The sequence below is a fragment of the Ambystoma mexicanum genome, chromosome 6p (genome assembly GCF_040938575.1).
Source record: "Ambystoma mexicanum isolate Mex_15411 chromosome 6p, UKY_AmexF1_1, whole genome shotgun sequence".
NCBI lineage: Eukaryota > Metazoa > Chordata > Amphibia > Caudata > Ambystomatidae > Ambystoma > Ambystoma mexicanum.
Window position 1 is genome coordinate 247560650 of NC_090935.1, and position 27967 is coordinate 247588616.

Consider the following 27967-nt stretch of genomic DNA (forward strand, 5'->3'; position numbering starts at 1 on the left):
AGGTGTGTATTGGTGGATATGTTTCCTCTTCCAAACGTCAGGCAATTAGTTGGCATAGCTGCTTGTGTTCGGTAAGCTGGACTTGTCCTCAGCCTACCATCAGGTGATTCTTGACCCTGATTCAAGTGACTGCCCCCTGCTTGTCACTCACGAGGGTATGGATAGGTTTAAGAGGATGCCCTTTGGTCTTGTATATGTAGTGGCTTTCTTTCAAAAGTGTAATGCACAATCTCCTGGGTAATATCAAGGGAGTTGTGTACTTCCAGGCTCATGATTTGGTTACTGGGGTGAGCGTTTAGCAACATGATTGGAGTGTTACAGGTACTACCCAAGCTAGGTCTTGGGCTTAGGAAGGAGAAATGTTTTTCAAAGTAGGAACCATGGATTTTCTCAGTTGAAAGAGAGAGCGTTTGGAACTGAAAGGTGAATTGGTCACTGCCATCTTGGATGTAGAACCTCTCATGAATGGGCAACAGCTATGTCATTCCTGGGGATGGTTGAATGCTATTCTTAGTTTATCCGGCACTTTGCGGGCAGATATTAAAACATCATGGAGATTTGTGAGAAAGGTGTGAATTTTAGTTGAGTGGTGAGTGCCAGAGGGAGTGTGATGGCGTGAGACAGGCCATTACAATCACACCGACTTTAGGGAATTGTGACATGAGCTATGAAACGTTTTTCATCACGCATGCTAGTGAGTTTGGGTGCTGTACTTGTGCCGAGACAGGGCAACTGTGAAAGGGTTATTGCTTTTGTATCTACAGTTTTGAAGACTGCTGAGGTACGCTGCTCTGTAATTGAAAGGGAGGCCCTTGGTGTAGTGTGGACAGTCAAAAAGCTTAAGGCTTTCATGTGGGGGGGTGTGGGGCATTTACAGCTTACACCAACCAGAAACATTTGAGTATGTTCATGATTAAGGTGTTTGATGGATTTTCCTGGAGGACTATGTGATAGGTAACATATTTTCCGGGTCACTAATATGTAGTGGAATGTATCCTGGGCCAGGAGAATGTATTCGGAGACAATTTGTCCAGGTCTAAAGTCGGGTTTTGAAAGTGAGGAGAATGCATTAATTTTCTATGTTTGTGCAGGTATTCATTGCACAGGAGTGGGCACTTGCCACCAGTGAAGATATCGAAGTTGATTGTGGCCTAGTGATGACGGGCTGAGTGTATTCCATAAGGTCAATGATTAATTGGGACTGGAAGGAGAATTTCTGTGCATACCAAGCAACTTGGTGCCTCTGTTGGGCATCTGAGCCAGATTACTGCAGGCAGGGGCCATGAGGGAGACCTTGGGATGATGAAGACCAAAAGGAGACTGATAAGTGATTATTGGTGACCAGGATTGGATGCAGACATAGAGGAAATTGTCAATGATTGCTGTGTGTTTGGGGAAGCAGATTACATTCCGACGAGTTGCGTTGCACTCCACTGCTTAGGATTCCGGAGTGGCCTAGAAGTCCCTGGAAATGTATTGCCGTTGACATCCTTGGGCCTGTTAATGGTGAAAGAGGGCAGAAATTACTGATGGATCTCTACCACATATGGGTGGAGTTAGGTATTGTGCTGGAGAAGGAATCCACGTCAGTGGTGAGATTGCTGGGTAGTTTATTCCGAGGGGAGGTGTTTCAAAACTCCACCCCCCCCCCCCCCCCCACAACACAATTCTCGCAGACAATAGCAGTCAATTGATGACTAAAATGATGAAGTATTTACATGGTATTGGGGTAATTCATGATAAAACAGCTCTTTATCACCTTGAGACCAATGGTGTGGTTGAATGCTTCCACTGCACATTGATGCAAGCTGTCCCAGCTGGGGGCCCTCCCCACCCATGCACTTCGGTGTTACTTGGAGTAAAGGTTGTATCCACTCACTGAAGATTCTGCCTCCTTAATACGTTCCTTTAACTAAATGAAGCCAGTGAAGATATTTTATGGCCTAGTCTGCAAGTTATACAGTAATTCATTATTTTAGTTTTTCTCAGTTGATAATTCTTTAAATAGTTAATATTAACATACTTGTGATTGCCTTATTTTAGTTTGTGTTTTCTCTGTGGCAATGCTCCCCCCCCCCCCCCCCCCCCTTTTAAGACCAGAACTACTAGTGTGCCTCCTTCAAACATTCTGGGTGAACACACCACTGTCGTTTTGATCCAGTATCCCTTTCAAGGTTTTCATCAAATAGTTTATCTGAGACGTTGTAAGCATACTTAGTTCTCTTTCCAACCATTGTGGTAGATATTTTTAGGGTTCCAAATTAATATTCATTGAGCAGAAGTTGATGCCAGCTTCTGCATATCATGCATCACCCAGGAGTTAGGAGCTACCGCCGGGGAACCAGGAGCGATTGACCAGCACATTACGAATCAAACTTCCACATGAGATGCATAATTTTGCTTTTTGCCCATTATGTTTGGTCCATATGATTCAATGTGTACTAAATGCTTACTAGTTCTTTATTAATATTCTCGGTTAATGATGTCACTCGTGTTTTCAAGGTACCAGTTGGTCCTGGAGCCAAAAGCAGCTCCTGGAGCTGTTGGCTTCAAGCTAATCCGGCTCTCTTAGACTAGACGCATGAGCAAAATGGCTGTCTGTTTTCTTTAAACCCTGCATTTGATTAGCACAAACCAAAGTACAAACTAAACAAGAGTGCTAAGCTCAGAAGTCTCCTGTGTATTATGGAAGTTCCTAATGAGTCAACCAGGACCATAGCGACTACGCGGTATTGGAGTTCTCTTGCTGTAGTAAGCCCACAGATTTTCTAATGTGGGAAATAACCTCACTTAATTTGGGATTAATGTAAAGCATTTACATCCCACTAGGCCGCAAATCTAATATGGTGTCCAAGGCCAAGCACTCCCATACTGCTTAAGGCCATTTGCTTATGAGCAATCCGAGAAAAGGACACCACAGTGTCATTGGCTACTCTCTCCATTAATATCGGATGTTAGGATCGTCTCTCGGTTTTGCCATTATACTTTCCATGCTATCAATGTGTTTATAACCTGATCTTCTCATCTTGGTATGAATGGCAATTTAGATGACTGCCTGATGACAGGTAAAATATATCCTATGCAAAACATCTACTCCAGTGTGTAGCCAGGCATAAGCATTGTCCACACCGATGAAAATATTGTCCTGCTAGGTAGCCTCCCCAGATTTGATAAATTGGAAACCTTTATCAAAGGAAAAGCTGACCATTTATAATTTACTGGTCGATACCCATGGCTCTAGAACACATATAAGTGTAGGAGAGAACCAGTGGGGCGAGACTATTGATGCATTGGAGCAGATTCTCCCAAAACTGGTTTGGGAGGATCTGAAAATCCCATCTGAGAGTAATGACTGCTGCAGTGCTCTGGTCCTTTTGCTCTGGAAACCAGTTTAAGATCACTGCAGATGTCAACCCAGTTAAATGCAGGAAATAGTGGAGATAAATCTTGTGGGAAGTGAGCACAGAAAAAGCAATCTGAATGATGGCCATCTCCCAGCTAAATCTGTTGATTGTCTTCATGACCATCAGTCTGGCGTCAAAGCTGCCGGAAGCACGGAAGCTGCTCTCCTGAACATCTGTGAAGACCTGCTCTCCAACCTTGACTCCAATACCCCTTGCATCCTCATCTTGCTTGATCTCTCCTCTGCCTTTGACACCGTCAACCATGCCATCCTGCTCAACCGTCTCCATGATAACCTGGGTATCACCAGTCAGGCTCTGGCATGGCTGACTTCTTTCCCCTCTGACCGACCCTGTCAGGTCCAACTTGGGTCCTTCATCTTTTTCTCTACCTGTGGTGTCCCCCAGGAATCTAACCTCGCTCCCTGGCTGTTCAACCAGTACCTGGCATTCCTTGCCCACCGCATTGCCACTCTCTGCCCCAACTTTCAGTGCAATGCGGATGACGCACAGCTCATTTGCAGGCTACCCTCGGCCTCCTCCTCCCCTCATCTCTGACTGTTTGTCTGCTATCCAGGATTGGTGTGCCGCCAATGACCTCTGCCTTAATGCCAGTAAGACTGAGATCCTACTCATCGGCACTGCCACCTTCCCTGCAGCCCTATGGCCGGCCTCTCTCGGCCCACTTCTTGCTCCCACCTACAAGGCTAAGAATCTTGGTTATCTTCGACTCTCTTTTTCTCTCTCTCTTTTTCTCTCTCTTTTTCTCTCTCTTTTTCTCTTTCTTTTTCTCTCTCTCTCTCGTTCTCTCTCTCTCTTTCTCTCTCTCTCTTTCTCTCTCTCTCTTTCTCTCTCATTCTCTTTCTCTCTCTCTTCCCTGAAACTTGATGAGAACCATCTCTGGTTCATAAGCACCTCAAAACCTTCCTCTTTGCTTCCGCTTTCTCTCCCTCTCTCACCTGCTGAATTCCTGGCTAAATCTGCACTGTTCAAAACCACCTGCCCACTCTGTCTGATTTGGACGCAGGCACTGCCAGCTGCACACCTGCACTGCCTTCCCTGCACCAAGGGACTGTTTGTCGCCCTACAGTCCCCCTACCAGCACTTACCTTGCACTTGGCAGCATATGGCTGTTTCATTTATTCCACTACCCCTTGTATTGCACTTCCCCCTTCCGCCCTCCCCCTCGGACGCCTCCCCCCTCCCATCAACTTGCGCGATCTGAATGACACCTGGCCTAGTAGGATCGTTGTCTGTTGTCCCTTTGTACCCCCTATATATATATATCTCCCTCTCTCCCTCTCTCCCTCTCTCCCTCTCTCCCTCTCTCCCTCTCTCCCTCTCTCCCTCTCTCCCTCCCCCCCCCCTTCCCCCCCTTCCCCCCCTTGAAACACTTGTGTATAGGCACGTTATAAATACCATATCATACTGACATTTTAGGATTTTGGCGTGAGGACCTTGTGATTCATGGCAGGCGCTATTGAAGGTGGTAACTTTTATTGCAAAATACAATATCAACATAACCACGGAATACTACTTTTACTAGGTCATCAATATAATTATTGGCTCAGATGTTACTTTGCAGACTGTTAAATGCTGACAGGCAAAGTTGAAGACTTGAGCACTGAAAATGCCTGAATACAACTCTCATCGGTCAGAGGACTGGAGAAATGGAGTACAGTTTGAAAAGTGTATGGTGGGCATGTCATTCCGCTCCTGTTTGACGGTTATTTTTATGTAAAGGTTCATCTGAGCATCAATACAAGGGGCCAGTAGTAGCTGGAGTGAAGTAGGAATAGTTTGAGCTCCTTTTTCCGCCCCCGCCGATTCATAGTGGAGATAAAACATGTTGGAGAATATTCATGTTGCTGCACTGGAATAAGCATGTCCTTAGCTTCATAATTCAAGATTGAAGCACGTTTTCTGCTAATCTGCATGTGGATGCAAGCCAGGTTATTGGTCCTTGGTCTACGTTGGCCTTTTTCAATATCTCCAATCTGCTGAGCTTTAGTCTTTAAAATCTGAGATGAAACCTTCAAAAACTGCAGATTGCAGAAAGATTATTTCATACTATGTGGTTTAAACAGCTGCCAACTTCTGTATTGCTCGGAGTAATCTAAAACAGTTGTGTTAAATGGAAATCCAATATTGCTTTGCAACTATCTGCCATATTTGTCTATTGGAGAAAAGCTAATGGATTCCTCCATAGATATAACGTACAGTGTCATTAATATAAAGCCTTCCTCAAACGTTGTTTTTCTGTTGGACCAAGTTAGTAGCTTTGAAAATAAATATTGGTGCTGTGCCTTCTTTTCCTAGTCTCCTCTTAATATTGTTACCTTCCTTCTCCATTGTCCTTATTTGTGCCTCTTTTCTTTACTTTAGTTTTCTGAACTCTTCTGTTCTTTCTAGTTTCTTTTCTCCACCTAAATTTCCCCCTGCATTCGTTCGGTAAGAATGTGGTACCATTTATAAAGCGGAAAGACCATTATTCTGAGCTTAGCAAGATGTACGCAAATGTTCTTAAACATTGTGGTCTGGAACATATCACAAGGAGGATGGCACATATGAAAACCGTTCAATATCTGTATAAACATTGAATCTACTACTAGCTCACGTTCCATCAAGTGCCTAGTGCAATATTGCTGTTGAAGTATTTGCTTCCTTCAGTACTGCACCCTTACTTAAAAATGCATTCCAAGTTTACCTTGCATGAATGGTGTAATTAAAAATAGTATGCCACAAAATAAATTAAAAATGCAGTTTGACAGGCAGCTCTTGTAAGCCCTTTTTAAGATAATGCAAGTCCCACTAACATTTTCCGTTATGAGGTATTTGCTGCAGTCAAAAGCCCTGTTTAGTAATGGTAATCTGGCATCTGAAATATTGCAGTATATTTATCTTTCTGCACCAAAAGTATTTTTAAATCCATGTCATTTATCCAATTGCCTCTGAAATCTGTGTTGTAAAATCCACCTTTTTGTTACATTTCTAGGGTGAGCAGTCCACCCTGGACCCTCCTTGGTGTTAGTCTCGTTCATTGTGCTTGCATGCACTGACCACTTTCAAAGGTCACCAGCCGCTACAGTGTATTATCATGCTTTTAGTTTCCATAGAGCCAAAGTTACAGAACATAAGTAGTACTGGCTTCCTGTCTGAGTTTGACAACTCTGTTCTAAACAGACTGTAAGGTCACCTCCAGATAATGCAATTTAAATTGATCTGTGTAAGAGATTAAAAGTGTTTCTACGTGACTGCTACTACACCTGTCTCTAAAGACAATTGGCACCCACCACCCCTTTATCATGGACCAGTGAACCGATATGTGACCATCATGATTGGCCTCATTTACCAGAAATTTAATTCGCTAGAGTTTTGGTGAAGTGGCATAATTACTCTTCTTCAGCTAATGCTCAGGAAAGTATAGCAGAAGCATGTGCCAGCAGGAAATGTGCACAGAATTTGTAGAGCTGGCATACTTGTAGTTGTTGTAGTGTTGGTATGTGGGCGTTTGTGTGGGTGTAAGTAAGAGGCTCTTTGTATAGCATGCTTTCAAAACTAGTTATGCCCACTTTTTTCTTTCAGGTGTTAATGGTTTTCAAAAGTACAAGAGCATAAGACTAAATCGCAGGAATGACGGATAACTTCCAAAAACATTAAAATGTCCCATTTGTCTTTTCTTGGAGTGTACTGCCTTTACTTAAAGTAGACAAAATAACTTCGAAGTTCGCTCAGCTTTGTGGAGCCTTTGTTTCTGCAACAAACTAGAGTCCACTTTCAGATTGGCAGTAGTAGGTCCTGTGGAACATCTGTTACAACCTAAACATTAGAACTTTTATTTTTCATTGTGAGATAAATGTTTGGGCTTCTTTGGGACTAAATGTGCTGTATCCAGTCATAATGGGAAGCTGCAGTAACTTTTAGAGAATTGACGTAACAAGATCAGCATGTGGTACTGATGAATATGCTTGACTGCCACTAGTCCCTAAAGTTCGTTTTAGCATTCAATATTTACAAAATGTTAGCTGATTGTGTTCCTTTTCTGTGTTTTTGCAAATGCAGGATTTTTGTCTCAATATGGTGTGCATTCCATGTATCGTGGTGCCAGTCCTGCTCTGGGTATACAAGAAGTTCCTGGAACCGTACATCTACCCCTACATTGCTCCTTTAATCAACCACATATGGCCAAAGAAAGCTGTCTCTGAGTCAGGACCACAATGTAAAAATACCCAGGAAAAGTGCAATGGAAATTCTCAGGTAAGGGCAGTCAATGAGAGCTGATCAATGTTGGGCCTTTAATCTACATGATTGTTCTGCTTTCATTTTCATAAAGATAGTTCCTTGTCAGCACTCTCCTTTCAGCTGCACTTGTCACTATACTTCAATGCATAGCATAATAGAAGGGGAAGATTTGGCTTTTTTTTTTTTAGCCGAACATAAACCTTTTTTGGTTCTTTTTAGTTCAAATGATTTTTAAAGTGCATATATGTAACTTTTTGTTGTATGGTACTTTTCAATACGTCGAAATAAAATGTGATATTGATGAAATATGTTCCCATATGTCGATGCCCATTTGGGAAAGCAACGGGATACAAATCTGTTATAGGACAAGTCACGCTGTAATGTCACAAAGTTTAAACTCTTCCACAATCTTTGGATGCGGTAACACCATACACATTTGCACAGCAGTTGCTTAATCGTTTACGTATGTTATGAGTACAGTTTCCAAGCTATAGTTTTGTTTAGGACCGACACTGCTGTTACAAACAGATTGTATCAGGTTTCAAGGTGCCAGCCAACAACTATAAATATGAGGCCAGGTGACAGAATTCCCAGACTCATCAGCTTGTAATTTATTTGTAGGGAAGATTTGTTTTTCCTGTTGGTGAAGATAATGATGTTTAAGGATGTGCTTAGTGCTTGTGCAGTTGTGGTGCATTCCAGATAATAACGAATGGTGAAGATGTACTCTGTGTTTCGTTTGTTGCCATTTAGAGTACATGTATTGTCATGCATGCGTTCGTTATAAAAATGAAGTACGTATGTCATTTTAACTCTATCCTTGAAAGCCTCTCTAGCTATGCGAGGAATATCACCTTTGCCTCCTGGAACTCCAGAGGCTATCTCCACCTTCGTCAAAATGACAAAGTGACTGATGTTTTACAAACGTATGATTTTTTTTTTTTACTGCTGCAAGAAAACTGGGCTTCCAAAACGTTACTCTCGGAAGGGTTTGATGTGATACAGTTGCCAGCCATCAAGGGTCTTAGAGGTCGACCTATGGGTGGTATGATTACTGCCTGTAAACGGTCTCTGCAGGCCCTGGTAACTGACAAATGGTTGAGTCTAAACTCGTTCTTGGCTGTGACCTATGAGATCTCAGAATGGAACGAAAATGTACATACTTATTATTAATGTTTATTGGAATCCTCTGAAATACACTAAAACACAGCTGAAAAATGAATTGATTAATTTGAGTAAGATAATCGATGAATGGCGTAAGCTACACATGAATGGCTTTGTAATTATAGCTGGTGTCTGAATGTGGATTGCAATATTAGTCACAAAGACATGGATAATTTGATTCTGACAGCTAACCTAGATACTTCCAAATCAGAAGCTGGCCCAGGTAACCTCAAACTTGGAGGAGCGATATGGTGTAACTTTATTGAAATCATGGGAATGTCTAAAATAACTAATGAATGTGATACATGGGCGGCTAGAGGGTGTGCCTCAATTCTGGATTATATGTTTGTGACCATCGGTCTTGACAAATAGTCTGATTTGATAACTATTGATATGCCTACTAGTGATCACAAGCTGTTACACATTAAACTGTGGTTTATATCCCTAACCGAACAAACCTCAAAGTATACTGAAGGTCTGAGTAAACCCTAAAGGTAATAGAATAAAATGGACCTATTCCAAAACTAAGAGATTTACCTCTGTATTAGTACAGGACTTCTATGAGATGTCTACTGAAGAGCGTGCATGGTATTTTGGTACAAACATCTTTACAGAACACATTAATCATATTAGATTACATGCCACAGAAAGTAAGGATCTGAAAAAAGCTAATTAGATCTATTCCCAAACTCTCCTTTGATATCGAAGTACGCGACTGCAAAATAATGATGAAGAAAGATATATCCGTAGGATTCTGAGAGAAAACGACTTTAGCGGTCAATCAGCCAATCGGATTAAAAAAGTCAAACAACATTATAAGAATTGGGCGATCGGCCACAGGTATTTAAGAGCTCAGAAAGATTGTGAAAAAAATGCTAAATGCCATTAAGGGAAAAGACATCTCGAAAAATTGTTAACAATGTTGACTTAACACAAAAAGATATTCAATATACCCAAATTAGCGAGAGAAGAAGGTGTGATCATTTCTTGAAGATATGTTTGTAACAATGGTAGCTGTACAGATGACAATTATGGAGTTTGCAATTGGTCTCTGGATATCTCCATTCTGAATATCGCACGTATTATAAAAAAATCCAAATACTCTGGGTCACCCGGACCCAATAATCTATCCAATTTAATACTAAATCTGATATTAGCCTATGGTCCAAAATCCTGCATATTTTATACAGAGATATTTTAATGACAAAAACCATACCTGAGTCATGGAAACTTGCTTTAGTTATTCCTGTTTTTAAAAAAGGTTCGAGACTAGAACCGGACAGCTACCGGCCTATTGCCGTTAGTGATCCTGAATCAACATTTTTTTTCATTCATTGGTTTAGAAGAATTGCAGGAATGGATTAAGCATAATGATATCATGAGTGTGTCAGAGTGTCTGGTGTGCCGTGAACACTGTGAGGATTTCTTGGGACTGCTGCTAGAAATCACTGCTGGAAAACTTTTTTTTTTTTTTTTTTTTTTTGCTGACTTGGAACTTTACATTGGAGTCTGCTTTCACTTCGCAGACACAGGAGTCTGCTTTCACTTGCTGTTGCCCTGCCTGCACTGACGCTCCACCTCCCTACGCCTGCTTGCTTCATAAACTGGAAGTCAAGCGAAGCGTAGCAGAGTGTCCGGGTGTCAGAGTGTCCGGGTGTCAGAGTGTCCGGGTGTCAGAGTGTCCGGGTGTCAGAGTGTCCGGGTGTCAGAGTGTAGGTGGAGTGCTAGACCCCAGCGCCGTAAAAGATCTTCTAAACTTCAAAACACAAAGGAAGGTAAGCCTTCCTTCCCTTTTTTTTTTTTTTTTTCCTTTTTCTTTCTACACGGGTCATCTGGATTAAGTGAAGAAGAGCACGGATATAAAATGCTCTTAAGGAGAGACAATGAACAAACTGGAGGGACTGAGGGCACAGCTGGGGACACAGATATCACCTATTCCACCCCCTCCTGGGCTCCGGAGGAAGAACTACAGTTCGAGGTCCCTGATCCCCTATTAAACGAAAACCCTTGCCCCTTTAACATTCAATTGAAAATTGGAGCAAGCACAGCTCTATACATAGATAACGGGCTGAGGGCACCCAATACTGGGGAAACGCCCAAAGTCACGGGAGCCGCCATGGATGACATCGAAATTGTAGCAGGAAGCCTACAGACGGCCGCTGAGCATTCGGTAAATCAGGTCACACAAAAAACCATAGATAAACCAGTAGAAACCCAAACGCAAAATCTGGTCAGTTCGCCAAATTTAACAACATGGAACGTTTCTACTATTGAGCATTGGGCAAGCCCAAACGAGGCAAGCATAGGTGACAACGCCAGTCTAGGGGCTGCATCCAGTGGGATAGAAAAATCGAACTTACCAACATCGGGGGAGCATCACGTACAGAAGATCCTGAAAAGAAAAAAACTCAAACTCCGAGGCAGAAGAAGAAAGCCCGTGGATGGAGTCAGCAAAGTCGGAAGTCTATGAGGGAGCAAACCCAAGGAACCAGCTTAGCCCCCCCAGCCAGATATACAGTTAAGAGGACGAAATACCCGACCAACCAAAAGGAAGGTGCCCCTAGAAGCATTATATGGAAACCATTTACTGCAGGACCATTGCCAATAAACCTAACAAAAGGGGGGACTAAAACTCCAACCATCACAAATGGAGGAACCATAGTAACCCGAGTAAACGTATGACATACCCTTAGCCTCAGTTTTGGCAGCAGGAGCTCCGCCTGTACGAATCAATTAAAGAAAACGATAGGAGTGGAAATATCAGACGCAGTTTTGTTGGAAACGTCAATGGACATGGAGAACGCATTAAGAGATAAGTTTACAGGAATCAAAAATGTTGACAAAGCAAAAGGAACGAGTGCCAAAGTAGCTACTGAAGACAAATTGACGCAAACGTTGCCACCAAACCAAGTGGGAAGCGTAGACGGGCCATATCAGGCCGAACAATGGAAGACAATTTCCTAATGGTCGCAACTTTGTCAGGTGTCCTAGCACCCTTCATGAAATTGTACGTGGATATCGCGGACACACTAAGAGATCACTCTACAATACTTGCTATGGTTCACACTAAAACAATATTTGTGGAGGGCTTTATCTCAGCAATCCAAAACAACTTGGACAACAGTACTGCCAACGTCACCCAACTGCTACATGACATAATCGAACCTATACTAAAAGAGAGAACTAGGGAAGTCAAATCCAAAAAGCAAGGAACCGATAAGGAAAGACTCTGGAATAATGACCACACAAGAGGTCAGCCCAATCATAGAAAAAGAAAACAAAACTGGATCCAACGAGCAAGAAAACAAAGGAGAAAGGTCCACGCCAACACCGGTAAACGTAGAAGAGGTCGCAGAAACCCAAAGTGCGTCTGTTACGGGACCGCGGGCAGCCCAAAGTGAAGAGAAGGGGGAGGCAAAACAAAACGAAGACGGACCCACCCTGGCTGAGGACTGCACCAGCAATAATCTTTTGAGAGAAAAATCAAAGAGCACATCATCTGATCCAGATATAAGAAATGAGCCAACGAAATCACTAGAGACTGAAGTGGGAAAAAAAAACCCTAAACAGAAGTGCCAGGGAAGGGCTGAACAATTCTACAGAAATAGTGGAGGCTATCTCTAGTAAACAATCGACAACAAGGCCTGAAGACCCCACCACTACGGGTAAGTGTCGGGAGAAAGGAAAGAAAAAGGGGAACGTGTGTGAGATCTTTAAAACAAGAGACACAAACACAGGAGGGAAAAAAATCAGATAACCAAATAAAAACGAAGAACAACGGGCCCGCAGACAACAAATCAGGGGGTCATCACAAGATCACAGGACCCACTAAAAAACAGAAAAATCAACCACCAGTAAAAGCCACAAGCAGTAGCAAAAGCCGGGCAGTTATGAAAAATTTGACAATACCAAAAGAACAACCTAGTATAATTGACCAGCTAAGAAACAACAAGAAAAAGGTCAGAACAGAACAAAAGACTGAAGGACAAAAGATCTTAGAAATCGAAGATTGTCCTGAAAATGACCTGCTGGATCTCTCTACATACCCGGTCTCAGATGATGAAGACAAACAGGGAATAAGAGGCTTCGAAGAGGTAAATACAGAGGCAGAAGACTCCTTGAGTGAGGAGCATACAGACTATAGTGAGAGTGATACCACATCTATAATGTCAATACAGACCGAAAACGAGACACAGGGAGACAACAAAAAAGTTCCAGATACTCATACAGAAAAGGATGCCTTGAGAAAAAAACGGGATCTAAGTGAAACTCAGAAGAGTGAACGTAGAGGTCGAGAAAGGAACGGGGGACGGTCTGAGACCCGGAACCAGTCGGGAAAGTGAAACAAGATGCAGCAAAAAGCGGACCGAGATGGAGGAAAGAGATCGGCATCAACTAAAAGAGGAGGAAAGAGACCTACAGCATCAACCGCGTAAAACAAGTGCTGGTGACAGTTACAAACAACCGGGGCTTGTCCTAGAACGTATCCTTCATTATGAAGACCGACTAATTCTCAACAGAACCAATGTAATAAGATTACTCCACCATATACCGGCATTAACACTAATTACAACAGACGACCTGGCGATTGTGGAATTCGTCGAGGGAGATCGCACTGATAAAGTAATTCTGCACACAAGATCAAATCTGGTGAGACAATTACCACAAGCCCCGCAATTAAGACCAATGGGTTTTGACTTACAAGAAAGTGACGAAGTCCTAAAAACCCAGGAGAGAGTAAAGAAACACTCTGAGACAGATCAAAAGAAAAGACAGAGAGACCAGTAGTGTTAAAACAAATAGAACATCAGTAGTGAGAAGGGGCAACCAGAACACACAAAGCTCAAACAATAGAAGTCAACATCAAGGAGAAGGAAATGAAGCGGCAAGGTGGAAATGGTTGAAAAACATGATTGATGACAAAATAAACACCCAATAACATAAAACAGTAAAAAGTGTGGGTTCATGGAGCCTGGGAAGTTGGAACACTAGAGGCTCTGCCCACCTTTTTACTAAGGGAGCGCTTCAAAAAGAGAACTTTAGTGTGTTGTGCCTACAAGAAACATGGCTGTTGCAACCACTGACACTGGAAGGTTACGTGGTTCTGCTAAATCCAGCGGTCAAAGGTCAAAAAGGCAGACCCATGTCAGGCCTACTTATAGCCATCAAAAACGATCTGGATTGGCAAGTCCTGGAGGAGTCAAACCCAAATTTATTCATCCAGATGGTAGTGTTACAGCTGGACAAAAAAGCCAGTAAAATACTAATATTGATCAACATATACTGGAACCCAACAAATTTATCAAACGAAAACCTACCAGATAAAATAGCAGAACTAATTGATGAACAAAGAGAAAAATGGACTGATCCAATATTCATATTGGCAGGAGATCTAAATTGTTCATGCCTGAACAAGGACAACCAACCCGAATACGATACAACAACTGGCTCAGCAAAGGGAAAAAAGAGGAACAATGTGGAATCGTATGGTACAATCAAGGGACTGTGTCGTTCTGAATGGAAAGGTGAAGGGGGACCAACCAGCAAAACCTACTTGGAAGGGAACACAATCGGTAGAGATCCTGGATTACATTTGCATTTCAAGCAACTTGTCAGATAACATCCAGACCTTGAAAGTAATTCCAACAGTAGAAAGTGAGCACAATCTGTTAAAACTGACGTGCAAAAACATAAGCAATAACAAGATTGGAACCTACAACCAGAAGGTGGTCATAGACCAAAGGGGTATTACTTTAAGGATCAGACCTGAGAAAACAAGAGAATTAAACCATAACCTAAAACAAATGATCTTGATGCTTGAAAACGAACAAAGCCAAAAAAGGATTGACTACACCCCGCTTTTCAGAGCATTTGTTACAGAAAGGAAGCTTGGAAGTAACCATCAAACAACGACTCACCAACATCAGTATGACAGTCGCATACGAGAAACGAAAAAAGCATTAAGGAGAGATATTAGACGACTAAAAAAGACCAAACGCGACAACTGGAGTAAAGAGATACATAAGTTAAAACAAAAGTACAGAAACTGGTTACACTTACACAAGAAGACATTGCTAAACCAGGACGCAGAAAGAATATTGGGGAAAATAAGATCTAAAAACACAGCTGAAATTTGGGCAATTATCAACGAAGCGGAGAAGCCTCAAGCAATGAGTCAAATGAACCCAATAAGTGCTTCATCGTGGGTTAAGTATTATACACAGCTGCAAGGGGAAATTTACATCGACCCAAAGCGGAAATCATCGACAAACAAAAATGAGGCAGTAATAGATATCAGTATTGAGGAAATAGAAAACATCCTGAAAAAATTGAAAGACTCGAGAGCCCTAGGGCCCGACGGGCTCACAAATGTAATACTGAAAAGCAACATAGGTGAATGGGCCAAATTCCTTCAACTTCTATTCAACTACATATTAACAGAAAAAATCCCGGATTCCTGGCGAAAGGCAGTAGTGCTACCCATTTCCAAAAAGGGGCTCAGAACATCAGCAGACAACTACAGACCGATTGCATTACTGGACGTGGTGGGGAAGGTCTTCGCGTCCACACTATTGAAAGCATTAAACCACTGGGTACAGCAAAGTGGACGTCGTGATCCTTGGCAATCAGGTTTTGTGAAAGGGAGAGGCACAGCACTCAACATTTTCCTGATTAACTTATTGAAAGCCAGAACACAAAGGAAAAAAAAACAAGGAATCTACATCGCGTTTGTAGACTTGCCGAAAGCTTTCGACACCATAAAAAGAGCCAAACTATGGAAGAAAATGGAGAACTGGGAATGCCCTCAGTCACTGGTGGAGAACATCAAGGACTTGTACACGGACACAAGCATCAGAGTCAGACTGGATACAGCGGGTACACTAACAGACAAAATTCAGATAAAAATGGGCTTAAAGCAAGGATGCCCGCTGGCACCGGAACTGTACAACCTGTTCACGTCAGATCTGAAAGATTCATTTGAGTCCACCTGCTGCTTTCCACCAAAAATAGCAGGAACACCGATTGGGAGACTGCTTTACGCAGATGATATCGTCCTGATGGACCAAACCCAAATCGGCTTGCAAAGACAGCTTACATCATTACAGTCGTATGTGGACTCAAATGACCTGGTTATAAACCCAGAAAAATCAAGAATTCTGAAGTTAGGCCCAGGAGGTAATAAAGCCAGAGGGGAAAAAACTAGGATGGTCTCTGAGAAACAAAAAAATTCTGGAAGTCGCAGCATTCACGTACTTAGGAGTCTGTATAGACAACACGAAGAACAATACGCCAAGAATAGCTGGGCTAAAAAGAAAAGCAATCAATCTAGCTGCCCAACGGAGAATTCTGCGTAAAAGATACTGCAGATTTACCTTATCACCTCTAATAGCCTTTTATAGGACGAAAGTGGTGCCAATACTAACATATGGGGTAGAATCACCAGTCCCCTTACAAGCTCAAACATGGTCAATCCTGGAGCGTCTGTTTTGGAGAAAAGCTTTACAGCTGCCTAAATCGGCCCCAATACAGCAGATAAGAAGAGAGCTGGCTCTGACATCACTCAAAACAATAGTGGTATGGAAAACACTGTTTCTATTGGAAATGTCTTGAGGAAAACACTATGGGTGGATTTGGGGTGTTGAAAAAAGCCCTAAAAGATCAATCCGATGTAATCCGAACAGACTGGCAAAAGTCATGTCGAGGGATCCTAGTGAACCTCAGCGAGTCAGAGGATGATTTATGGATTAACCCAGACAAAACTAAAAAGAAACTATACATGGCAGATTGGATCGAAACCCAAGAAGATAACTGTAAATATAAAGGTTACGAAGACTTCTGGGCACAGCCACGAAAGCTGAATGAGATCCCGAGCTATCTGACTTTATTCCCCAATTGGTACTTCCGAGACCTTTTCCTGAGATTCAAATTGAACATTTTACCAACAGGAGAAATATTACAAAGAAGAAAAAGGCTGGACATCAGGGGAAGCTGCAGAATGTGCAAAAAAAAGGAGAGAGAGAATCTCTGAAACACCTCATACTACAGTGTACCGGTTTAAGGAAAGAGCGCGAGCAGTGCTTGGGGGACATCCTTAGAAGCTGCACGACAAGGAATGCCGATGAGTGGTGGAGGACTCTTGTAGAAGGAGAAAAAATGAAAACGACATTAGCACTCATAAAATTAGTGATTTTAATCCTTAAGAAACCAGAGGAGATCAACAACATAACCCAGGAATAATAAGATGCTACCAAGCACTGCTACTAAGATACTGTATACCAAATGAAGAATCATGATGAAAGAATGGACATGCTCAGGTTAAAGGTTTCAAATAAGGAAACCACACAATCTGTTTAAATAAAATAAATAAATAAAAAATGATATCCTTGACATAAAACAGATTGGCTTTAAAAAAGGCATAGGCACAGACTGTGGAGGATTGATCAAGAAAAGCATGCTCTCTAAGGCGTTAAAAAAAGATGGAAATCCGTATTTTGTAGCTGCCATGGACCTACGCAAGGCTTTTGACCTTGTTGACAGGCCGACTTTATGGTCAAAACTGAATGATCTGAAGATCCCCAAACACCTTTTGCAAATTATTATTGATTTGTACTCTGAGACAAAAATAAAAGTAAGGCTGAATTCAGAAGGGCTATTGACATCCGAGATTTGCATCCAAAACGGTTTGCGCCAAGGATGTATGTTAGCAGCCACATTATTTAATCTGTTTGTGGTGCTGATAAAGCACTAAAGACTAAAGGTTTGATCGCACTGAAGCTTTGCATAATGCCATTGGAAGGGTTATCTTATGCCGATTTTTTTTCAGTCTGCTTTCAAAGGATGATCAATGCTTTTGTTATGTTTATATCTGATTTGCATCTGAAAATGAATGCTGCCAAAACTACCATTATATGCCTAGGCAAAACCAGTGGAAGGTAAATGCATACCCTGCCAGAGTGGCTTCAAATATTTAGGATATTTCTTCACAGGGTCTGGCTCTCTTGCTATTATAAAAAAGCAACTAAAGACAAAAGCCGAGAGCATACTACGCCAAATGCGCAGATTAGGAAATAAATATTGTAGATATACCTTGGTTCCAATCAAAAACTTCTTTAATATGAAGGGACTTCCAGGCCTGATGTATGGGATGGAATTTCAGGACAGAGGATTCCGACTACTTGAAACATCTGGAGAGTCTGATATGGGATTCTTTTTTATTACCTAAATGTGTCTCAAACGAGGCTATCAGATACGAGTTAGGCCTGCAATCGTGGAAATCGATTATAAGTGGAAAAAATTATGTTTATGGAGAAAGTGCCTAACCAACCCACCTGATATGTTATATGCAATTAAAGGAAATGATAGTAGCAATACATATTGTAACCACCAAAATGAAATGATGCGAAAGTACGGGTCTATCAGTAGATACACTTATCTTGAATCCCCTGAAAGTGACAAATTATCAAAGGGCATGATTGGCAACACACTGTACTTTCGGTTATGCTATCAAAAATATCGAACCAAATGTATTTGTTTTGGAACTTTTATCCCACACTTGAAGTCTATTTGGAGCAATATCCTTCTCGAGACTTACGCAACGTTTTATGAGATTCCGATTTGATGTTTTAAGAACCAATTACATTTTTAAATGGTGGAAGCTGGCTGGTGAAGAATGGGGATGGTGTCGATTCTGTAGAGAGGAAGGAATGGAAGAGACACTGCAGCACTTACTACTAATTTGTCCAGCCTTACTGAACCAACGTATTAAATACTTTGAGCAATTTGTTGAACACTTACATTGTGTTAACAGAGAGCTGTTGTGGTTTCAGATACGACATGGCAATACGAATGTCTTAAAAATAAGAGTCACAGCAGTTCTAAAAAACATCTGTAACCTTACATAATGTCAGTATCTCTGCGTTTTACTGCATGCATAATGAAGATACTGCTGGAAGAGATGAAGCACATTAGGATCTGATTCTGTGTTTCGAAATTAAGAAAGTAATGTCTTTTAAATGTTTTTTTTTTTAAATCTTAAGAATATCATGCTTTTAGCTCGTTGTTGAGATAACTAATCTGTCTAAAAATGTTATGTCGGATTATGGATAGTATGTTTGTTTTCTAAATTGTAACTTTTCTATGTTGATGAAAATGTTTGTCTTTTTGTAAAGGTTTAAAAACAAACCAAAACAACAAATAAAAGACTCTATCCTTCAACCCAACAGTGAATATTAGTTGACTGTGAAGAATTAAAGTACCTGCTTATTGTGTTAGAAAAATACTCATTCAAATAAAACACTATGTATTCCTAGAGTCCCCAATTATTTTGAAAACCTTACATTCAGTTGTTTATCATACCGTACATGTTTCGTGCAGATACCAGCTCACAACTTATGAACCCAGAGGTTGGGTAGCAGATGTGTGGACCATGTCTGCTCAGATTCCATTGATCTCAAGTTTTGGAAAGTCACAGGAGTAAATAGCAACGAAATACTCTCATATGTTGTGGTGATTCTATTGAAAATCCAAATAAAGTAATTCATACTTAGGAGGGTCTCTGTGTGCAATAGCGTTCCTTTACAATGTTTAGATCCGGAAGAAGACCGGATGGCTTCATACTTGAACTGTTAAATGCAGCGTATAGTATGAAAATAGAAAGCCACTGGTTTTCACTATTTGTATACGAGGACGTTGCCACCCATTTCAAGCCCTTGGAAAGTGTGCTTAATGCCATTAGCACCCGTCCCATGGGCTGGGACGGGGCTAATTGAAGTATTTTCTTCCTGCCACAAAACGAATAGACTGTTCAAAGATGGTGAAAGCACAACACCCACATGCTTGCACCAGGAAAAAGTACAACCTGCTATGGTAAAAGGCCCAAGAGACCACTTGCAAGGATAACGAGTATTTACTTCTACAAAATAGAAGTGCATCAGCAAAAAACTCTGCTGCTCCCAAACGTTCTGCCAAATTGGGGATGTGTAGCAAGCTAAAAGGATGCCTGGCGTCATAAATGTCATCACCACATACAGTAAAACCTGCAAGGCTGGTTGTGACCCTATATGTGGGCTGCCCACTCCACAGGGGATGCTAGACCATAGGTCCCAGCCTTCTCATCCACGTGGGTGCTACTGGGCTCATCATGCACAGAAAAACAGGGCCTCATAAGCAATTTATTTCAAAAACAATGCTACTTTATCACTGTAATGGTGCACCTGGTACACACACACAGATGGGCCCCAGTGGGAGAGCCAAGGTCATACCAACTTGCATACTCCACTCCCTCCCAAATGGGTCAGAAGCCCTCCAAGGTCCTCCACCCTCTCTTTGAGCTATAATTTCATCCCTGTCAGCACAAATCGGGTGACCCAAACGTAAAGGCAAGATAGCCTTTCTTGGTGATCGATGGTCAGTGGTTTGGGCCTGGCTGGCACCGTGGTTTGTGGGGCTCATAGGATCAAAGCATAAGAGGGCTGTAACTCTGGCATGGGGGTTGTTTGGTCTGAGGGGCCATGCAATCTGTATCGTGGGGATGGTAACTTGCAGGAGATGCTCTGCTCCTTTCGTGTGGCCTTGGAGAGCACATTCCTACCAGAGCGAAAAAGGCCTACAAACCTCTGAGACAATGGCAGGCTTGTAACTCACCGAAGCTCAATCATGGTGGGGTTTATGTCTGAGCTAATAATACAGACCTAATACTAGCATGTTTGCATTTGCATGTTCCAAAATGGCTGTCAATAACTAAGATGGTGTTTACACTCACCTCTATTATATTTTGTTTGTTTATTAAGCGCCAAAAGTCCACAGGCATCAGGGTGCTACAAATCAGACAAAAAATGGGACGACATAAAATTCTGCAGGTGGCCATTGTATTATGCTCACCTGGTTCCCACAGGGGTGTCGATCGGACCCGGACAGCTGCGGTCTCCACCAACGTGATGCGTAGTGAAGAGATGACAGTCTGGACTGGCCCGCCTTATCTTGTCTGCTGGACTCGTAGAAGTATTCTCCTGCAAGTGGAGAAAGTGATGTAGCCATCCGTGGACTTTAGGATGGCCTCCCAACAGTTCTTGTTCTCCCCACTAATCACCTCCGATATCCCCTTTTGGTAACCTCACCTTATGTTTTTTAATGATGAGCGCTCCATCCTGCATGGCATGCAGGGGTGCATAGATACCAGTTACTTCACTGGGTTGAAGCTGCTGGAGGAGTTCCGGAGGAATATTGACTCCAGTGTCTATAAAGTTCAAAGAGTTCAATATGTCCGATGTTCACTCTGGTTCCATTCCCTCGTTCGGTTGCAGCTGGGTCCAAAAGAACATTGCCTTGAGGCAGCTGATTGCGTTCAGGTAAGAGTATGTATTACCAAACGCTGTCCGGTAAAAGTTGCATGAGTTTAACTTGCTGTGTTCTCTTCCCTTTATAGGTGCGGCATAGGAAGATGCGGCGAATTTAAGAATAATACCTCCGGTGGTAAAGCAGGTAAGCCTATGGTGGCAAAGAGATTGTCTTTGTCGGTTTTCTCGGCTCGCCTTGTTATTCCTTTTGTTTTCCCCCCAGGTGCTGGATTTCGATGAAGAAAATGATGGAGGCAGCTGGGGCTGTTGGGGTTTTAATGAGTATCTGGATGCCTGCTCCCGGGGCTGATGGACTCGATCCCGAAGCCCGGGTTAGGCATCATGACACATTGGGGGGGTAGGATGGTGCATGGTTTAGGCAAACTAGCTGCTTCCTAAAAGGTTGCTGTTTGGTTTCTAATCTCAGTATTTTTGGCAAAGAGTTCCATGCATGCGCTGATAGTAGATCAAATGATCTGCCCATGCCTCATTTGTTGCTTCTAGACACATTCCGTGTACCTGAGTTCCCGGCGTTGCCTCTCCTGCTGCGAGTCATCAATACACTGCTGATTCATGGGTGATACTCAACGCCCCAGTGTGGCCAAGGCAGATTTGGTACCTGGAACTTTTCAGCCTGTCAGGGTTGTTGCCACTGGTGATCCTGGATCTTCTCACCAGAGAAGGATGCGCAATCCTGCATTATGACCAAGGATCTCTGAACCTGAGGGCTTGGCTCCTGCAGCCCTAGAGTTTGCAGGATACAAGTTGCCAGCGGACTGCAGGGAGGTCCTTGCCAAGGCCAGAGCATTGATGACTTTGAAGTGCTACGGGCACAAGTGGAAGCGTTTCACTATGTGGGGCTGGTCACAGAAGATCACCCACCTCATGGCCGCTCAGTTCTTTCATATTTGTTATCCTTGGCTGAGGCCTGATTGGTGGATGCCTACATTGGGGTATATCTGGCAGCTATCGCCTGCTACACCAGTACATCTTTTCTTTGGGCTCACTGTCTCGTCAAGGAGTTCCTCAAAGGACTGTTTCGATCTTTCCTGCCGGTGAAGTCCCCTGCCCTGGGAACTCTATATGGTTCTGAGGCTCATGGTGGGGGGGGCGGGGGGGGGTGGTGGAGGGGGATTTACTTCGAGCCTATGCATCAGTCCCCCCAAATTCCTCTTGTTGGAAATGGCTTTCCTTGTGGCCATCACCTCTGCCACGAGGGTGGGGTGAGATCCATGCCCCATCCTGCAACGGCCAGATCTGACTTTCGATGAGTTGAGAGTGGTGCTGCGAACGCACCCCTCTTTCATGCCGAAGGTGCTGTTGGAATTGTTACCTGTGTTTTTCCTGAGGCTTTCGTCACCAGCTGAAAGTGCCTTGCACTCGCTGGTCGTTGCTCGTACCCTGCGGTTCTATGTGGCATGCATGAAGAGTTTTCGGAAGACGTTGCAACTGTTTGTGCACTTTGGTCTTGTGAACCATGGGAAGGCCTTGTGCAAAGTCTTCCATCTCAAGGTGGCTCTCCGGCTGCATCTCGCCCTCTCCTCGGTTGGAAAACTGACTGCTGCCTGCCTGTTTGAGAGCCCGATCCACCAGAGTGATCGCTGCGAACATGGCGTTCCTGTCTGGTGTGCCCATGCTGGATATCTGCAGTGCTGCCATGTGGAGGTCCACGCACTCTTCCATGAAGTTCTACTGTGTCGACAGGGATTCCAGAGTCAGCCATGCAGTGCATCGCAACCTGTTTGCTTGTGGTGGGTCTCTTCCAGAGGTAAGAGTTAATTGCTTCTGTTGAGCCTTGCCGCCTCCCGTGGTTGTGTAATTTTGTACTGCTTTGTATTCTTTATGCATGAGCATGTGAATCCATGCCAGACCCCATGCTGGAGAAGACAAAGGTTACTTACCTGCAACTATTGTTCTCCAGCATGCGTCTGGCATGGATTCACATGCAAGCCCTACCCCTCTGAGGTGGTTCTTGGTCATACTGCCACATTACTTGCTTACCCAATCTTAAAATGGCTGCCAGAGGAGGGGCTTACGGAGAGGACTGTCATTGGCTGGGGTCAGTATGCTCCAGAAGACAGTAATTGGTTTAGAGAAGAAATACTGTTTGATAGTGAAAGTGAAACTTTTTTTTATTTATTTAAACTGAGGATTCCTTGCCTGGCAATGGGGATAAATTCATGAGCATGTGAATCCATGCCGGATTACAAGTTGCAGGTAAGTAACTTGTTCGGTACACTATTTTCAGTCACTTACCATATATGCACACTCAATCTGTAGAACCACTACAATCCTAACCCTTTTCTTCACCTGTTTAGTCCCTCCACCAACTGCTACATTTCCTTTTACACTAGTTTATTCGCTGTACCATGATACAAATATATCTGAATATGTTTCGGTTACTACATCCTATCTTTAAGAAGTTCTGATAATTCCCCCCCTCACCCCTTAATATAATCTGTAACGGAAGGTTAAATGAAGCAGGCGTGAGGATGGAAAGAAAGAAAAGAGCAGCAAGAGAGAGGAACAAAAATAAAGAAAACACTAATATAAACCAGGATCTCGCTTGGTTTTCTTAACGAACTAGTCCTCGGAAGTTGGCAAGACTCCTCCATTGCTCCCCCTTTCCTCCCTCCTTTTGGTCGTCCACCTCTGACCTCAGTTCCTATGCCATGTTGTTTCTTATAGTACATTTCTGGGATTGGTTCTCTTTCCCTATGGTATGCTATCTGGGTTGCATTCCCTGCCCCAGGAGGTGTGCATGTAGAGAAAACATTTCAAAACGAGCTTGAGCCCAGCCCACTTGCTCGGAGGTTGTTTGCAGTGTAACGGTGGTTCTTCCTGTTCACTGTAGCAGTTCGTGGTTTGGGAACCCCCTCTCCTGGTTGGTACCACTAAGTATTTTTAACTGTCCCTGCTGTGTTAGTGGGTGCTTCTGTGTGCAGGTTCCTGCCCTTGTTACTTTGCAGGGCTGCGTTGTCTTCAAGAGATTGTGTATGCTGGCAGCATCCCCTGTTTGCTCTCTGCCAGTTACCTCGGCGCTGATTTCTTGTGGTGCGAGGTTCGCTGTATATAGCTGGAATTCTCCAGCAGCTTGTATTGGATTTTACTTAGTGGCTGTCCTTTTGTTCAAGCTGCATCACTGCTGACTGGTGAACGTTAAAGAAACACTTGCAAGCATCTACATAAAGAGGCAAGGTTGGAGAAATGGTCTGCACAAATTAATGCTATCGCATGAGGGGGTGGGAGGTGGAACTGCTGCCCTCTCTCCTGCTACACTATATTTCAGGGGCAGGACTGGCTCTGATTAGCCCTCTTGTAGGTCTCACACCTCTGCTTAGTTGCTCTCGCCAAGGCCATCTAATGTTTTGTCCCACAATTCAACATCAGTGTTTTATATGAACAGACTGAGCAGTAGGAAATCCAAACCTCTAGCTCTGCTAGCTGTGGACATAAGGAAACAGGCAATCTATTGAGGCATTTTTTTAAAAAAAATAAAAAACGCATGCTGTATACCGGGTGTGGAAAAAGATGCAGGCTCTGCTGGCAGCCAATCAGAGGTAGCTGATTCAGGAGGGCAGCCAAGGTCTGTTTTCCTGTTGGGGCAATCCCCCAGGTGGAGTTGTTTGCTGCTTTCCAGAAGAGGAAATACCCTCTGTACGCATTAAGGCACTGGAAATACCATGAGACCGGATGGATGCCTTTATGTTCCCTTGTGATTCACTGGGTGCTACTAAAATTCAGACTGTTGCGTTCTAATATTCAGACCACCATGTTTGCCAGCAAGATTCTCAGATCCCCTAAATCTATCTGCTTAGATCCTCGAGATGGGAACGACCTCCTGTCCCAGAAAAAAGGCCAGGGTTTTGTATCCATTTCCTCAATCATTGAGCTTAGAAGCTTTGTGCCAGGATAGACCCAGAGGCCATCTGTGACTTTCTTTCAAAAGATGGTATATGCATCATAGAAACTGTAAGCTGCTTCTCCATGTAAGAGCAAGTGGCATAGATTCTGCCGCTAGAGCTTAGAGGATCCTCCGTCAGCCTCTTTAGACAAGTTGCTTTTTGATTCTGGTGTCCTCTGGCATCTAGATTGTCTCCTGCAGGAATTTCTGTGTTTCTCGATTTGTACTTGAGTGGTGAAATGTCATTTAGACTCGTTGTCTTCTTAAAACCGCATGGGAATATGCAGCAACAGATATCAAGCTGGTTTCCTGGAAGCTAGCCTTGTTGGTTGTGATATTTAAGTGAGACATTAATTCAAGCCCTTTCAGTAGATTAACCTGTAACTGTATCCCCTATGTAGATGGTAGTCTTACACATTAACCACTCCTTCTTACACAAGGTTACCTCTGACTTTAATATAAACCAAGAAATCGATCTTTTCTTCTCGTACCAGTCTGCAAAAGGAGTCCTCCGTTATCTGGACGTGAAAGAGCCGTAACGTTTTATCTGGTCACAATAAAACACTTCATAGCCTCCTAAAGGCTCATTATAATAGAAATTTTGAAGACTTCAGTGTCGTGCACAGTGGAAGTAACTTGGTTCAGGACTTCCCTCGATCTAAGGGGATTCATGCTTACCTTATGAGAGTCAAAGTAGGATTATTTTTTTTTTTAAACATGCCCCTGTGACAATATCCAGGGCTGCGACATGGGGGATACTCCTTCACTATTGTCTGGATTGGAGCTCTAGGTTAGTTTGGACATGGTGTCCTCAGAAATCTTTCACTATGCTGGGCCATTACTCATGTAAAGTCCTTCGAGTCTATCAAAAGTATGAGGACAAGTTGTATGATAAGCAATATTTACTCACTGGAGTGGAAACTCCACCCCAGCCCAAAATCCATATAATCCAGCCTTTGCCCATCCCCCCCCCCCCCTCCCTGGAATATACAAAAGGACTGTAGAAAGAAGACTTGGCGAGGAAGTGCCGTAGTGGTGGTTAGGCCCAGCTTTGAGTAAAAACAAGAGAACATTTGTTTTTTGCTACAATAAAATATGGGTAGTCCTGTCCCATAGGATTGAAGTCTGAAACTATGGAGGAGAGGGTACCCCTGGTCTAGAAGTGCAGTAGTCATTACAAATGGTAATCGAAAGAATTACTGTAGTTCTGCTGTGATTCATTGGTACACAGTATGCCTCCTCTCTGCCCCAAGCTCTTTGACCTGATAACAATGACAGGGAGCACGTTTTCGATAATAGGCCTGGTGGGCATTGCAAGTGTAGTTTTTCTATTGTTTTGGCACTTTTGAGGTTCTATGAAGCTATATGCTCGGAATCTGATGCTGTTGACAGACCCATCGGGATGCCTTATCATCTAGTTCCTAACGGGTCCTTTGTGTTGGTTGCATGGAAGATGTTGGACTTTGTGGGCCTGTGCCAGGTTTTTGGGGAATTTGCTGTGGGGCTTATATGCACACAGTGCACAGCAAAGAGCTACCAAGCACAGTAGGCCTCTTGATTTGTATGGTGCATGGAAGTAATTTCATCATACTAATTTAGCATGAACATTTGCAGTCTTGTTATGAGGTTTGAGCAAGCTGTGCATTTCTGGTTGCGCAAGACATACTAGAAGTGTGGAAATTGTACATTTAGCCATGACCTGTTTTAAGCACTCACGTTTGCCCACAGATGCATTCTCTGCAGACACCCCCACTGGCCAAGAATATCTTGCCTATTTCCATTTTTAAAAACGTATTTGATCACTTTAGCAATGTGTTTTATTTGTGTGCATCTTTAACGTATTATCAAAATGCTACTGTATGTTTTATTTCTTGGGAATGTTTTTTTTTCTGCTGTACCTGAACTGCCTTGGAGCCAGGAATACTTTACTCTTATGTTTTGAAAATGAATAAAAATAAGTTTGAGCAGTGTTGTGGAATCGAAATGCGAAAAAGTCTAATTTGGCCACACTTTGATTTCAGAATACAACCTACCTCTTTCTGAGCAGAATACCATTTAATATTTTGAAGACTAGTGGTAAACATCTGGATTGATGAAACGTTAAATGCATTGCAACAAATGGATCATTGTCTCAATTCCTATAAGAAAACATACATTAGATTGTCTTCAAATACTACATTTTTTGTAGTGTGAATGGCCAAAACGCATGCATATAATGTCCCCTGGAATCCATTGTATGTACCTTATTCTTTTCATGGTAGAATTCCTGAAAATGTGTCTGCGTTTTACTATTTCTGTGTTGACGAACCCAGTCTTAATTTGTATGAGTTAAGAAAGCATACCTTTCTGTAGTATTTTCTTTATAATGTATTTATTGCCTTAATCATGAGTAATATGTTTTTTTTTTACTTTTTAGCCACTATCAAACGGAACTGCAAATGGGATTGTTGCAATTGGACCAGAGGATGCCTCTGACAAAAAGACTGATTAACTTGTTTTGTAAATGACTTGATAATCTATTTAAAGGAAAAGAAAATGCCAGCATAGTTGACAGATGTCTTCAACTCAGAAGAAGAGGAGCATATTGTTTCACAATCTAGTTGGCAAAAATGATGATGTTGAGAATGTATTTATTGTACAATTAAATTCCATTCCAGGTTTTATTTGCTTCAAATAATGTAATAAATATATGCTAGAGATCTTACCAAAATAAGAGTGCTGGGCACGCAAGTCTAACAAAAGCGCAGTTAAAGGTATTTTGAATACTCCTGTAACTTTACATTTGCAGAGACTACAGTTCAGTTTGTTTGATTGCTGAGTGTTACCTCTCTTTAGCGCCACATTGCTCTGGTTTATTATTTTTCGAAGTTCATGTTAAATCTTTATGGTTTCGTTTTCTGTGTGCAAGTAAACGAAATATT

The 27967-nt window shown here is 42.6% G+C and overlaps 1 protein-coding gene across 1 annotated transcript in view; it reads left to right on the forward strand.

Annotated features, from left to right (window-relative positions):
- The window catches only part of C6PH18orf32 (chromosome 6p C18orf32 homolog), a 55752-nt gene extending 28045 nt beyond the window's left edge, over positions 1–27707 (forward strand). Inside the window, exons 2-3 of the mRNA XM_069626955.1 lie at positions 7464–7658; positions 27463–27707. Of these exons, the coding sequence (XP_069483056.1) occupies positions 7479–7658; positions 27463–27537 (255 nt within the window). The 5' untranslated portion in view covers positions 7464–7478 and the 3' untranslated portion in view covers positions 27538–27707. The remainder of the gene's footprint in view (positions 1–7463; positions 7659–27462) is intronic.
- Positions 27708–27967: the final 260 nt, after the last annotated feature.